At 41.6% G+C, this 12,885-nt stretch overlaps 1 protein-coding gene and 1 non-coding gene across 11 annotated transcripts in view; both read left to right on the forward strand.

The window, feature by feature from the left end:
* Positions 1-12,885, forward strand: part of MTMR10 (myotubularin related protein 10) — a 66,311-nt gene that overhangs the window by 33,424 nt on the left and 20,002 nt on the right. For all 10 annotated transcript variants that reach the window (XR_013536560.1, XR_013536561.1, XR_013536559.1 and 7 more), the window contains 7 exons: positions 869-956; positions 1,039-1,127; positions 3,638-3,768; positions 5,205-5,274; positions 6,854-6,924; positions 10,620-10,789; positions 11,733-11,903. Coding sequence is in view for 2 of the 10 variants with exons in the window: in XM_035303654.3 (XP_035159545.2) it covers positions 869-956; positions 1,039-1,127; positions 3,638-3,768; positions 5,205-5,274; positions 6,854-6,924; positions 10,620-10,789; positions 11,733-11,903 (790 nt within the window). In the remaining 8 variants the exon portion in view is untranslated. The remainder of the gene's footprint in view (positions 1-868; positions 957-1,038; positions 1,128-3,637; positions 3,769-5,204; positions 5,275-6,853; positions 6,925-10,619; positions 10,790-11,732; positions 11,904-12,885) is intronic.
* LOC118154921 (U6 spliceosomal RNA) lies at positions 2,497-2,608 on the forward strand. Its single transcript, XR_004745175.2, has one exon. It is a non-coding gene; the product is annotated as a U6 spliceosomal RNA (small nuclear RNA).

Genomic DNA, 12,885 nt, shown 5'->3' on the forward strand with positions numbered 1-12,885 from the left:
CCGAATAGTGAGCTGGTTCCCTAGGGAATCTTCCAAAAATGACTAGGAATTTGTTTCTTTAATTTGTTTAATGTCATTTAGTTATTATGCATTTTCTGGAATGCCTTATTTCAAGGTCATTGAAGTCCTCATTAGTTTATGCAAATAAGCAGCTTTTTAGAGGAAAGAAGAAAAACACTGCTCTGTTATTACTGGTTAATCCAGTACCAGGAACTTCTTGTACAGTTCTAGAAAGGTTCTTTGCAGCGTGTAGCTTGTCTTCTGCTTTCCCTGGAATTTAAGCTTCATGACCAGCACACTCTGGTGTATGTACTGAGAAACGTGACGGGCTGCCCGGCCACGTCGGGGAAAGAAGGAAGATGTCTTAAAGTGCAGGCAGCTTGCCCACTGGTAATTGTTGTCTAATCGGTGTCATGGAGTCCGACTGTGCCTTTTAGGGATGAGGAAAGGTGGAAGAAGGACTTGAGAAGAGGAGAGTTAAAGCTTATGGTAGCTTTATGGGGTTTTCTTTTGTTTTCCTGGCGTCTCCTTAAACTGTAGCCTGTCAAGAGAACAAAGGTGGATGTATTTTTCAGCTAACACGGACATGTTTGATTACTAGTCATTCTGGAAAATATTTATAATACCTTCTTTGGAATTTTGTCATGCTGTAAATTTCAGTTTTTAAGAATTGACCGTATTGCATGTTTTAGATTAAGATATCTAAGATTGTGACTGCCCCCATGGTGCCTACCATGTGGCTACTAGAGTGATGCACATTAAATGGGGATAAATGTGCTTAATTATTTATGGGGTCTTTAGGAGCACATTCTTCCTGCTTTTAGCACGGGACTCATGTATAATGTTTTTTTTTTCTCTCTCTCTCCAGCCTTCCAGAATACTTCGTAGTACCAAGTTCTTTAGCAGACCAAGATCTAAAGATCTTTTCCCATTCCTTTGTTGGGAGAAGGATGCCAGTAAGTGATTTCTGTTGGATTGTATGAATGCTGCCATCCGTTGTTTCTGCACAGTCAAGTAAGGACTCTGCCTCTCCCCTAGCTCTGGTGCTGGAGCCACTCTAACGGCAGTGCTCTCGTGCGAATGGCCCTCATCAAAGATGCTCTGCAGCAGAGGAGGATTGACCAGAGGTAATCAAGAAACGGTCGTCGCTTTAGATAGTTTTACTTCTCATGTATAAGTACAGTGAGTTGCCTACTAATTGAAAATAGTTAGCAAAGCGCAGTCTTTTAATTAGTTAGCACCATGTTTTCTTGTAGTTTGATGTGTCTTATTTAGATCTACGTGTTTGCAGTAGCTAGAACAGTGGTTTTAATGAGCCACCACAGACTAGTGTGGGATCCTCTGCTGTGGTCATCAGTATCCTCCATGTCACTAAAGCAGGAGGCCTTTCTTGGTTGTGCTCAGAGCAGTGGGGAGTTCTATCGGTCACTCTCTCCTTCAAGCTGCCTACGCCCTCAGCCTCTGCTCCTCTCCATGCTCCCGAAGCTCCTGTTCCTCGCTGGCACTTTGTGCCTTCTGCAGACCCATACTTTTCTCTCCGGACATTACACAGATTCTAAGGCCGCTTCTTCCTCGTGTTCTGTATTCCTTCCTAAAGAAGTTCCCCCAAGAATATGGCTTTGGTGGCCAACGCATTTATATCTTCAGTCTAACTTGACTTGTACATGGAGGTCTCAAAGGCCCTTTAAACTTACTATGTCTAAAACCAAACTCAAGGATATGGCCTCCATGCCCTCCCCCAGCCTGCTCTCAGAAACCAAAGGGTCATCTGGATGCCTTCTTTCTTTCTCTTCCCCATCTCCAGTTCCTCCTCAGATTTTGTCACTTCACTTTTCAGACACTGTACAAACCTGTGTGCTTCCACCCAGCTCCACCTCTGCCTGTGTGTTACAAGTGCCATCATTTCCTCCTTCCACCTGGACTTCCCCTGGTGTTTTCAACCCCCTGACGTTGTCCAGTGCTCTTCCCTTCTGGACTCCTCCTCTGTGCTCATCTGGGAACACTCTCCACACTTGCCCGCTTGGACTCACTTGTTCTTTTTTTTTTTTGAGACAGCAGTCACCCATGCTGGAGTGCAGTGGTATGATCTCAGCTCCTGGGTTTAAGTGATTCTCATGCCTCAGCCTCCTGTGAGTAGCTGGGATTACAGGCGCCCACCACTACATCTGGCTGTTTTTTATATTTTTAGTAGAGACAGCGTTTCACCATGTTGGTCAGGCTGGTCTTGAACTTCTGACCTCAGGTGATCCACCTCAGCCTTCCAAAGTGCTGGGATTACAGGAATGAGCCACCATGTGCAGCTCACTCACTGATCCTTTACATCTCAGTTTAAGCATCACTTCCTCAAGATCTTTGCATTGCATTCATTAGGTTTCAGCTTTTGTACCATCTTCACAGGGTAGCCTTTTTTGACCGTGTGACCTGAAGTAGCCTGTAATCCATGATTAATTACATCATCCATGGCATTCACCACAGCCCATTTATTTGACTGTTACCGTCTACCCCACCACCACTAAGAACATCAGCTAAAATTGGAATGATACAGGGAAGATTAGCATGGCCCTTGCACCAAGATGAAATGCAGATTCATGAAACATTACATCTTTTAATGAAATGAGAGCATATTCATGTTGATTAGTTGATTTTTAAAAATCAGTTTATCAAGCAAATGTACAGTGTACATTTGTACATTAAATTCCATCAAGGTGCATATAAAAGAAATCCACAAAGATTTACATCAAAATTTTAGAATTCTCAGTGATTTTATCTTTTTAAGGTGTTTTTAAACATTCCACGCTAATTTATAGTACTTTATTCTGGAAGAAAAATAGCGGTTTGTTTTTGTTTGTTTGTTTTAGTGATGTGGAAGTTGCCCCTTGAATATAGATGGGAATGCCAGTTCTGGCTGTTGCCTTTGAAAACATCTAGAGACCCCATGGCACACATTTATAGCAGCTCGTTCTCTCCTAAGAACAGAGGAAGGGTGGGAGGAATTTGGGGAATGTCTGTGCTTGCAGTTCATCCCACAGCAAATCGTTAACACTGGGGATAGGTGCTTTGCATTCTCTAGAGCTGGAGAATGTGAGTCTGCTTTGCCATCCTTCTGTCTACATCATGTGGAAAGATGTGGGAGTGAAGGGTCTCCTCAGTCTAAATGCCATGCCGCCCACTCAGCAGTATTCCTGTTTCCTGGGCAAGTGTTCCAATGGATGCGCTTGTTTTCTCCCATCAGAAATAAGGGAATGATCGAATTCTTTCTGTCCACTGCATGTGGGGGTGGGGGTGATGTGAATGGCAGCCCTCTGCCTTAGTCAAAACCAGATTCATGTGAGAAGTTGGATGATAAGACGGAAACAAAGTTTACTTGTCTTCCTCTCAATTTTGCTCTCAGTTTCATCAGGATCCAGAAAAATCATGCAAAGAAACCTGACGGGAATAGTCTCTAAAACTAAAAAATAAGCAATGGTTCTGTCTTTAAAAAAAAAAAGTGAACTCCATGAAGACAGAGACCTTCCTTACCTGTCTCATTCCTCTCTCTCTCCCCAGCTGTTAGAATAATGCCCTGGCCTGTAGTGAGCGTTAAATAAATACATGCTCAGTGAATGAGTAATGACTAAAGGATTTTTGTCTTTATTAGGATTTGTAATGCAATAACTAAAAGTCACCCACAGAGGAGTGATGTTTACAAGTCAGATTTGGATAAGACCTTGCCTAATATTCAAGAAGTACAGGCAGCATTTGTAAAACTGAAGCAGCTATGCGTTAATGGTAATTTCATTCTTATTTCATATATATAATGAACCCAGGATACCGAATTGTATGAGATGTCATGAAAAGTGACGTTCCTTTAAACATATAGAAATAGATATATTTAAGAAGTCTATGGAAGTATTTGTATGAATTATTTATTATCGTATGAGAACTTCAGAACCTCCTACGGAATTAAGTTTAAACTACTTTTTGTTTTAGAAAGGGAAAAATGAATATATTAAATTTCCTTTTAAGTCATGAAAGCTATAGTACAATACTTGTATAAAAGCATTTGCTGAGTAGAATACTATATTACCTTACAGACAAACTTATTAAGATTTTAATACATATGGTTATACTTTGAGATAGGTGACTGGACATGGGTATCAAACAGCTGTGTTGTATCTGTAGCCTCAAGTTCTGATACATCTGAGCAAACATCAGGTGGCTTCAATGTATCCTGGGTGATGAGTGACATGACAGCATCTTTGGTGTAATGTGGGTCCTCCTTGAGAGAGCCTCTAAGTCACGAGGGAGTTGGCAAAGGCAGCCTTGCAGCAGATCTTGAGCAATGAGTGAGCACTTCCCTGGGGGAGGGCCTTGCAGGGGTGGGGCAAGGGCAAATTGTTGAAAAAACTAGTGTGCACTCTGGCCAGGGAATTGAAGTTGCCTCTCATCAGCCCTCAGGCCACACGAGCCATGCAGAAAGGCAGCACTGGCAGCAGGGGAGGGGCAGGGAAGCAGGAAGGCAAGGCTTGCAGTGAGGAAGCCGAGGGCTAGGGCCTGGGCACCTGACCTCACAGGTCAGGAGGGCCAGCATCAAGGCATGGGCTGAGCAGGGAAGGGTGGAATTCCTAGTTGTTGAGAGTCAGAGTTGGTTGGACTTTCCAAGATTTTTCCGAAAGAGTGAGAGAGAAGATGATGGAGCCCCAGGGGAATGCTTTGCTTTGTTTTATTTTGTTAAAAGAATTGTAAATGTTTTGTTTTGTTTTGTTTTGTTTTTTTGAGACAGTCTCACCCTGTCACCAGGCTAGAGTGCAGTGGTGTGATCTTGGCTCACTGTAACCTCCACCTCCTGAGTTCAAGCCATTCTCCTGCCTCAGCCTCCCAAGTAGCTGGGACTCCAGTCGCCTGCCACCACACCCAGCTAAGTTTTGTAATTTTGGTAGAGACAGGGTTTCACCATGTTGGCCAGGATGGTCTCCATCTCTTGACTTGGTGATCTGCCTGCCTCAGCCTCCCAAAGTGCTGGGATTACAGGCATGAGCCACTGCACCCGGCCCGGAATTGTAATGTCTTCTTAAATGCTTATTTCATGTTATGAAAGTGAAAATGCATGATATTTACTTAAAGCCAGCTTTTAAATATTAGAAACTGATGTATCGCTTAACTCTGATAGAGATCATATAAAATAAAATTAAAAAATAAAAATGTATGTGTATAATGTATTACAGAGCCATTTGAAGAAACTGAAGAGAAATGGTTATCTTCACTGGAAAATACTCGATGGTTAGAGTACATAAGGTTTGTACCAGTTCTTTCTTTTCCTTTAACTTTTTATTTTGAGGTAATTACAGACTCACTGTAGGTACAAAAATAGCACAGAGAGCCATGTACTTACTCTTCATTCAGCCTCCCTCAGTGGTAACAAGCATCTCGTAACTAGAATACAGCGTCCAAACCAGGAAGCTGACGTCGATTGGCACACTGCATAGATCTTACTCACCAGTTCATACGTGCTCTCGTATGTGTGCATGCACTTGACAGAGCGATGCGATTTTATCCCGTGTAGATTTGCGTGACCACCACAGGAAGGTACAGAACTGTTCCATGGCAAGGCTCCCCAGTGCTAGCCCTCTTATAGGTGTACCCCCATCCCCATCTGTGTCTGTTGGGTACCACTAATCTCAATCTCTATAGTTTTTGTCATAAGTCAACCCCTTCCTTTTTATAAAGAGTTAATGAATTTCTCTGATATAAAAATTACAAAATGGGGCCGGGCTTGGTGGCTCATGCCTGTAATTCCAGCACTTTGGGAGGCTAGGGCAGGTGGATCACCTGAGATCAGGAGTTCGAGACCAGCCTGGCCAACATGGTGAAACCTTGTCTCTACTGCAAATAAAAAAAATTAGCCAGGCATGGTGACCTGTGCCTGTGTAGTCCCAGTTACTCAGGAGGCTGAGGCAGGAGAATCACTTAAACCTGGGAGGCAGAGGTTGCAGTGAGCTGAGATTGTGCCACTGCACTCCAGCCTGGGAAATAGAGCAAGACTCCATCTCAAAAAAAAAAATAATACAAAATGGGGCCGGTTATGGTAACTCATGCCTATAATTTCAAAGCTTTGGGAGGCTGAGGAGGAGGATCACAACCAGCCTGAGCAACATGATGAGACCTTATCTCCACAAAAAAACGTAAAAGAAGCCAGGCATGGTGGCTTGTGCCTGTTTTCCTAGAGAGGCTGAGGCAGGAGGAACACTTGAGGCCAGGAGTTGACAACCAGCCTGAGCAACATAGGAAGACTCCCCTTCTCCACAGAAAAATTTTAAAACTAGCCAGGCATGGTGGCACATGCCTGTGGTCCTAGCTGCTCTGGAGGCTGAGGCAGGAGGATCACTTGAGGCCAGGAATTCAGGGTTACAATAAGCTGTGATAATGGCATTGCACTCTAGTGTGGGTGACAAAATGAGATTTTGTCTTTTAAGAAGAAAAAAAAATTACAAAATGCACTCCTTGGAGGAGTCATAAAAATACTAAAGAAACTTTACAGTAATCTGAAAGCTACCTGCATTCAGTAGAAAGTAGCCAATTCTCTCTTGTGATGCTGAGCAGCAGCAGGGAGCCACAGCTGCCAGTCAGCCACGCATTTTCAGTTTAGGATATTTTCAGCTTACAATGGATTCATCAGGACTTGAGTCATGATAAGTTAAGACATAGTCATGATAAACCCATTGAGTCATCGTGGAGCATGACTCATAAGAACATCGTGAGTCAGAGAGTATCGATAAAGTGAGAGAAATTAGATTTGCTTGACTTCAAGTACTTTAAATATGTATTTGTAGTGGAAATTTGATTGTTAACACTATTTTTTCTTTTCTCTCTTCAGGGCCTTCCTTAAGCATTCAGCAGAACTCGTATACATGCTGGAAAGCAAACATGTCTCTGTAGTCCTGCAAGGTAACTAAAGTGACTCCTGAGAGCACCCTGCCCACCCTGCCAGCCAACTGTAGTTCCTGCTTGTCCCATTCATGTTTTAGCGGACTCTTATTACCACGGTACCAGCAAATACATGACAGAATTTGCACATCATTTCAGTAAAACAGTGGCATGGGCTGGGCACAGTGGCTCAAGCCTCTAATTCCAGCACTTTGGGACGCCGAGGTGGGGGGATCACCTGAGGTCAGAAGTTCAAGACCAGCCTGGCCAATAAGGCGAAACCCCGTCTCTACTGAAAATACAAATGTGAGCCGGGCGCGGGGGTGTGCACTTGCAGTCTCAGCTGCTTGGGGGGCTGAGGCGGGAGAATCACTGGAACCTCAGAGACAGGGTGCAGTGAGCCGAGATCACACCACTGCACTCCAGCCTGGGCAACACAGAGAGACTCTGACTCAGAAAAAACCAGTGGCACAGGGACTGAAAATAGAAGACTAGAAGGGAGTCCAGGTTTTACCCTTTATTAAACTATCCTTCCTATTTTATGGCAAGGGTGGGTCCCATCCTTTATTGGATTAATACTTAGTGACAATTTTGACAGGTCATTCTCTCTAATTTTGCTCTTTCTAATTCATACAAATTTGTTTTAGTTCAGATACCTTCTGGCTCATGCTAAATTTTGACTGTAAGGGAATAGTTTGATATGAAGTAATAGACTGAACTGAATAGCTAGTAATGTAATATTTGGTAGGAATAAACAGCAACATAAAAAATCTTACAGTTAAGCAAAGGATAACATTAAATAACTTTATAGCTAATAAAATTTCTAAGTTTGCAGATAGACTAAAAACTACCTTCCGATAATACAGTAGGCCCCTTTTATCCATGGGTTTCCCATCTGTTGTCAACCAACTCACGACTGAAAATATTGGGCGGGGATGGGGGGGGAATTGCAGCCATACTGAACATGAGCAGACTTTTTTTCCTTGTCATTATTCCCTAAACAGTACAGTCTAACAACTATTTACATGGCATTTACATTGTATTAGGTATTGTAAGTGATCTAGAGGTGATTTAAAGTACACAGGAGGATGTGCACAGGTTATGTGCAAATACTATGTCGTTTTATATCTGGGACTTAAGTATTTGTGGATCTTGGTATCCAAGGGAGGTCCTGGAATGAGTTCCTCATGGATACTGAGGACGACTGTATATTCATGTAGCATAGTTTATGAATACAAAATATTGCTTAAGCTTGAAGAAGCACTTTTTTTTCTGAAACCTAGTTTCACTCTTGTCACCTAGGCTGGAGTGCAGTGGCACAGTCTTGGCTCACTGCAGCCTTCACCTCCTGGGTTCAAGTGATTCTCCTGCTTCAGCCTCCCAAGTAGCTGGGATTACAAGCATGCACTGCCATGCCTGGCTAATTTTTGTGTTTTTAGTAGAGACGGGGGTTTCACCCGTGTTGGCCAAGCTGGTCTCAAACTCGTGACCTTAGGTGTTCTGCCTCAGCCTCCCTAAGTGCTGGGATTATAGGCATGAGCCACTGCACCCAGCCAAGCTTGCAAAAGTACTTTTAATAACTGTCAAACTTAATTGACTTTGATGAGGAAAAAATCTTTAAAACTTTTAGGAAAAAAATAAAATAGTAATGTGCCATATAAAGTAATCCTGAACTGATGCGGCCAGTGTGTGTGTAACTCACAAATGCATGCAGAGCCTAGTAGTCGAAATTTCTCTCTCATCCAGGGGGTGTTATCATCATATTGGAGAACCCTGTTTATCCTCCATTTCTCCATGCATTTGTAATACAAAAGGCCTCAGAAGTAGTACTGAACCTTCATTTTACTAACATTTTTATATTAAACAGTTTAGTTAAAATTTAAATACTATAAAATTCATTGATTTTTGAATTTGTAATTCAATAATTTTTTTTTTTGAGATGGAGTTTCGCTCTTGGTACCCAGGCTGGAGTGAGATGGCGCGATCTCGGCTCACTGCAACCTCCACCTCCTGGGTTCAGGCAGTTCTCCTGCCTCAGCCTCCCGAGTAGCTGGGACTACAGGCATGCGCCACCATGCCCAGCTAATTTTTTATATTTTTAGTAGAGACGGGGTTTCACCTTGTTGACCAGGATGGTCTCCATCTCTTGACCTTGTGATCCACCTGCCTCGGCCTCCCAAGGCGCAGTGTGAGCCACTGCGCCCAGCCTAATAATTGTTAGTAAATATACAGAGTTTAGTTTTAGAAATTTTTCATCACCCCAAAAAGACCTGTCCCAGCTCTAGGCGGTCACTAATCTTTCTGTCTGTAGATTTTTCCTTTTCTCAGCATTTCATATAAATGGAATCATAAAATTTGTGGTCTTTTGCCTCTGGCTTCTTTCATTCAACATACATGTTTTTGAGGTTCGTTCATGTAGCATGTATCAGCAATGTGTTCCTTTTTATTTCTGAATTGTATTTCACTATTTAAGTGCATTTTGCTTACCCATTTACCTGTTGATTGGCATTTGAGTTGTTTCTTCTTTGTGGCTGTTAGGAATTATGCTGCTCCATTTAGATTTCTCATTTTATCAGCAGTGTTTTATTGTGCAAGTCTTATGCTTATTTTGTTAAATCTCTTAAGTAATATTACTGTGAATATAATTATTAATTTCATTTTCAGGTTTATAGTGTGCTCAGATTGTTACATATCGAATTTCTGTGACCTTATGGGCCTCATTTATTAGTTCGAGTAGTTATTTTGTGGATTGCATAGGAGTTTTTACATATAGGATCATATTGTCTGCAAATACAGTTTTTACCTTTTTCTTTCTGATCTGGATGCCTCTTATTTTCTTTTTCTTGCCTAATTGCTCTGGCTGTATTCTCCAGGACAATCAGATGGAGATGTGTAGAGAACAGATATCCTTGTAGTCTTCCTGATCTTAGGGAGAAAGTATCCAGTCTTTTACCAACGAGAATAACATTAATTGTAGTTTTTTTGTGGATGTCTCTGATCAGTTTAAAGAAGTTCCCTTTTATTCCTAAACAGGAATGAATGTAGAATTTTTCTACATCTGATGAGTTGATCGTGTTAGTTTGACCTTTATTTGATTACGGTGGTATGTTACTATGATTGACAGATGTTAAACCAACTTTGCATTCCTGGATAATTTGGTTTAGTCATATTTATTTTTATTTTTTACATCTGTAATCAACAAGGATGTTGGTCAGTAGGTTTCTTCTGATTTCCCTGGCTTTGATAATTCCGACCTCATTGAAAAGGACAACTGTAAAAGACAGGAGGGAATTGTTGGCCACAGTTCCAGGTGGTAGTGAATGGTCCCACTTTCCCCATTCACCTCTCAGTATTGCTGCGTGGAGTTGTCAGTAGAAAGATTACCTTAGACTTAATACCTTGACAGAAGAGCAGTAGAGTGGAGTCCAGAAGGATTTTCTACCACAGTCATTCAAATGTAAAAAGTGTGACTGATGAGCCTTTATTATCTGGCAAATCCCATTATAAAAGCACATCTTCTATTAAGTGCTACTTTAGTTTATCTACAAGTCTGTAATATTTTAGAGTTGCTGGAATCCAGTAAAATTTCCTTATACAGATTATCTGGAAGGCAGCCTAGGTGCGTAGAACACTTAGTTACCTAGATTTCCTTTACTTCCCTTTCTCTCTCAGAATTTTTGTATGTTGTCATCATCTTCTTTGCATTTTATTGACAGAGGAGGAAGGAAGAGACTTGAGCTGTTTAGTCGCTTCTCTTGTTCAAGTGATGCTGGATCCCTATTTTAGGACAATTGTTGGATTTCAGAGTCTGATACAAAAGGAGTGGGTCATGGCAGGATATCAATTCCTAGACAGATGCAACCATCTGAAGAGATCAGAGAAAGAGGTAACAAAATCTTCATGCCTTTATATCAGTCTTGAAAAGATGCAGGGGCTTTTAAAAAGTACTGTATTTCGTACAACATAGCTTCCTTAGTCCAAAGCTAGCTAATGGACTAGAGTCCAAATTGATGTGTTTATTATTAAAGATTCTCCTAACTATGAGGCGAAGTGTTTAAAGTTGTCTATTGAATTTGTCTTAGTGTAAAAGTACTGAAAAAATTCTGAATAAAATCTTGTAAAACAGATAACAAGCACATTAGCTATTTGGAAAAATAACTTTTGGAATATCACATTTTCTTAAAATGGGATATCCAGGTTATGATGGGAAGTTATGATGAGAGGGCCACTTCTGTAACAGCTGTGGAATTAGTGGTTGCCATAGATTTATAGTTAGACTGTGGAAGGCCTAACAAATAGCTTACAGGCCGGGCAAGTCAGATCAGTTTTTAGAAGATTGTTTCAGAGACCACCGTTTGACTTGTGGTGTCTCATAAAAAATAGTGGTCATCAGCTGCTGCACTTGGGGACACACCATGTGACCTAGGCTGATAGCAAAGTGTTTTCTGATGGTGAGCCTACAGGATCAACCAAAAATTACAGAAGTTTGTTGATGGTTTGGTTTTGTTATCAAATCTAAAGAATTGTTTCTAGGTCATGCTTAGACACATATTTTGCTCTTCCTCCTTTACATAGTGGCAACCTACTCAGCTGCCTGCTTTGCCAGTTCAAGTTGTTACACTTACTGGGCAGAGGGTTGTGATGTTTATCATGGTGGATCCTTACTTCTTGGGTTTGGTAGGTGTCTGTCGTCTCTCCTTAGCCCAGCTTAGGAGCCGAGTGTTTTAGGCTCAGATGTTTCATCTCTTTAACATCAGCAGTACATTTTGAAGTCAGTGTGAATGGCTGAAGGATAACATGAAATGATCCCATTTCTCTGTATTTGCCAGTCTCCTTTATTTTTGCTATTCTTGGATGCTACCTGGCAGCTGTTGGAACAGTACCCTGCAGCGTTCGAGTTCTCAGAAGCTTACCTGGCAGTGCTGTATGACAGCACCCGGATCTCACTGTTCGGCACCTTCCTGTTCAACTCCCCTCACCAGCGAGTGAAGCAAAGCACGGTAAGCGACCCTGTGGCCCTGGCTACGTTTTTTTTTGTTTTTACAACTTTATCAAGGCATAATTGAAGTATAATTAACTGTCTGTTTAAAATCTATGATTTAAAACTCTCTTAGTGCCATTTTCAGCTGAAATTTCTGAATGAACTAAAGACAAAAATCTAGGAAATTATTTTTATGAGTGAACATTTTTTATGTTTTACTCTGATGTAATTTTTTGTAGTAAACCCCTTTAAAGATGTAAATTAACCACCTTAAATGTCATGCTTTTGTATTTATGTTTCACATTTGGGCTACTGGGTAGTAAAAGCCAAAGGCCTGTTACAGGACGTTTATTTCCTGGTCAGGAGGATAAAAAGTTGTACAAAACAAGATTGTTTTCCTTCAAGAGTTCTGAGTTTCCCGTCACAATTCATTATTGATCTAGAGGAAGAGTCATTTGTGACTAAGCAGAGTCTCAAGGCAAACTAGCTACTGCTTGCCACTGGGGGGAACCATTCTGGACCAAAGTGCTGTCTCACCCACGCTTGAACCAACAACAGACGCTGACAATTGCTGCAGAGACCGTTGAGAGAAACAGAAAGGGGTAGCTCTTGTGGGCCTTCAGGAAGCCTGTCTAGGAAGTTGATTACCCTCAGTGAGCTCCGGGGTCTTCAGCCTCAGCAGTAAGGCCCTGGGCTGGGCAGTGTGGCCTGGGGAGCAGGAAACCTGAATTCTGGCCCTGGTCTGGGAAAAGTGCAGCTTGTGAGTCCGGGCTCCTTATCTGTAAAATGGATCTATCAGACTAACAATTCTGCCTTTAGTCTCATTGTATGAGGTGAAAACATTTTGTAAACTGTGAAGCATTATGCAAATTTTCCTAAAGACATATGAATTATTCTGGATTTGTTAGTGTAGAAGACACAACACACTGGTTAGTTAAGGGGCTGATTTTATTCAGGCTATTGTAGGAGGGAGAATTTAATTAATGGGTGTCCCAAAGAAA

The sequence above is a fragment of the Callithrix jacchus genome, chromosome 6, assembly GCF_049354715.1.
Source record: "Callithrix jacchus isolate 240 chromosome 6, calJac240_pri, whole genome shotgun sequence".
In the NCBI taxonomy this organism is placed as follows: domain Eukaryota; kingdom Metazoa; phylum Chordata; class Mammalia; order Primates; family Cebidae; genus Callithrix; species Callithrix jacchus.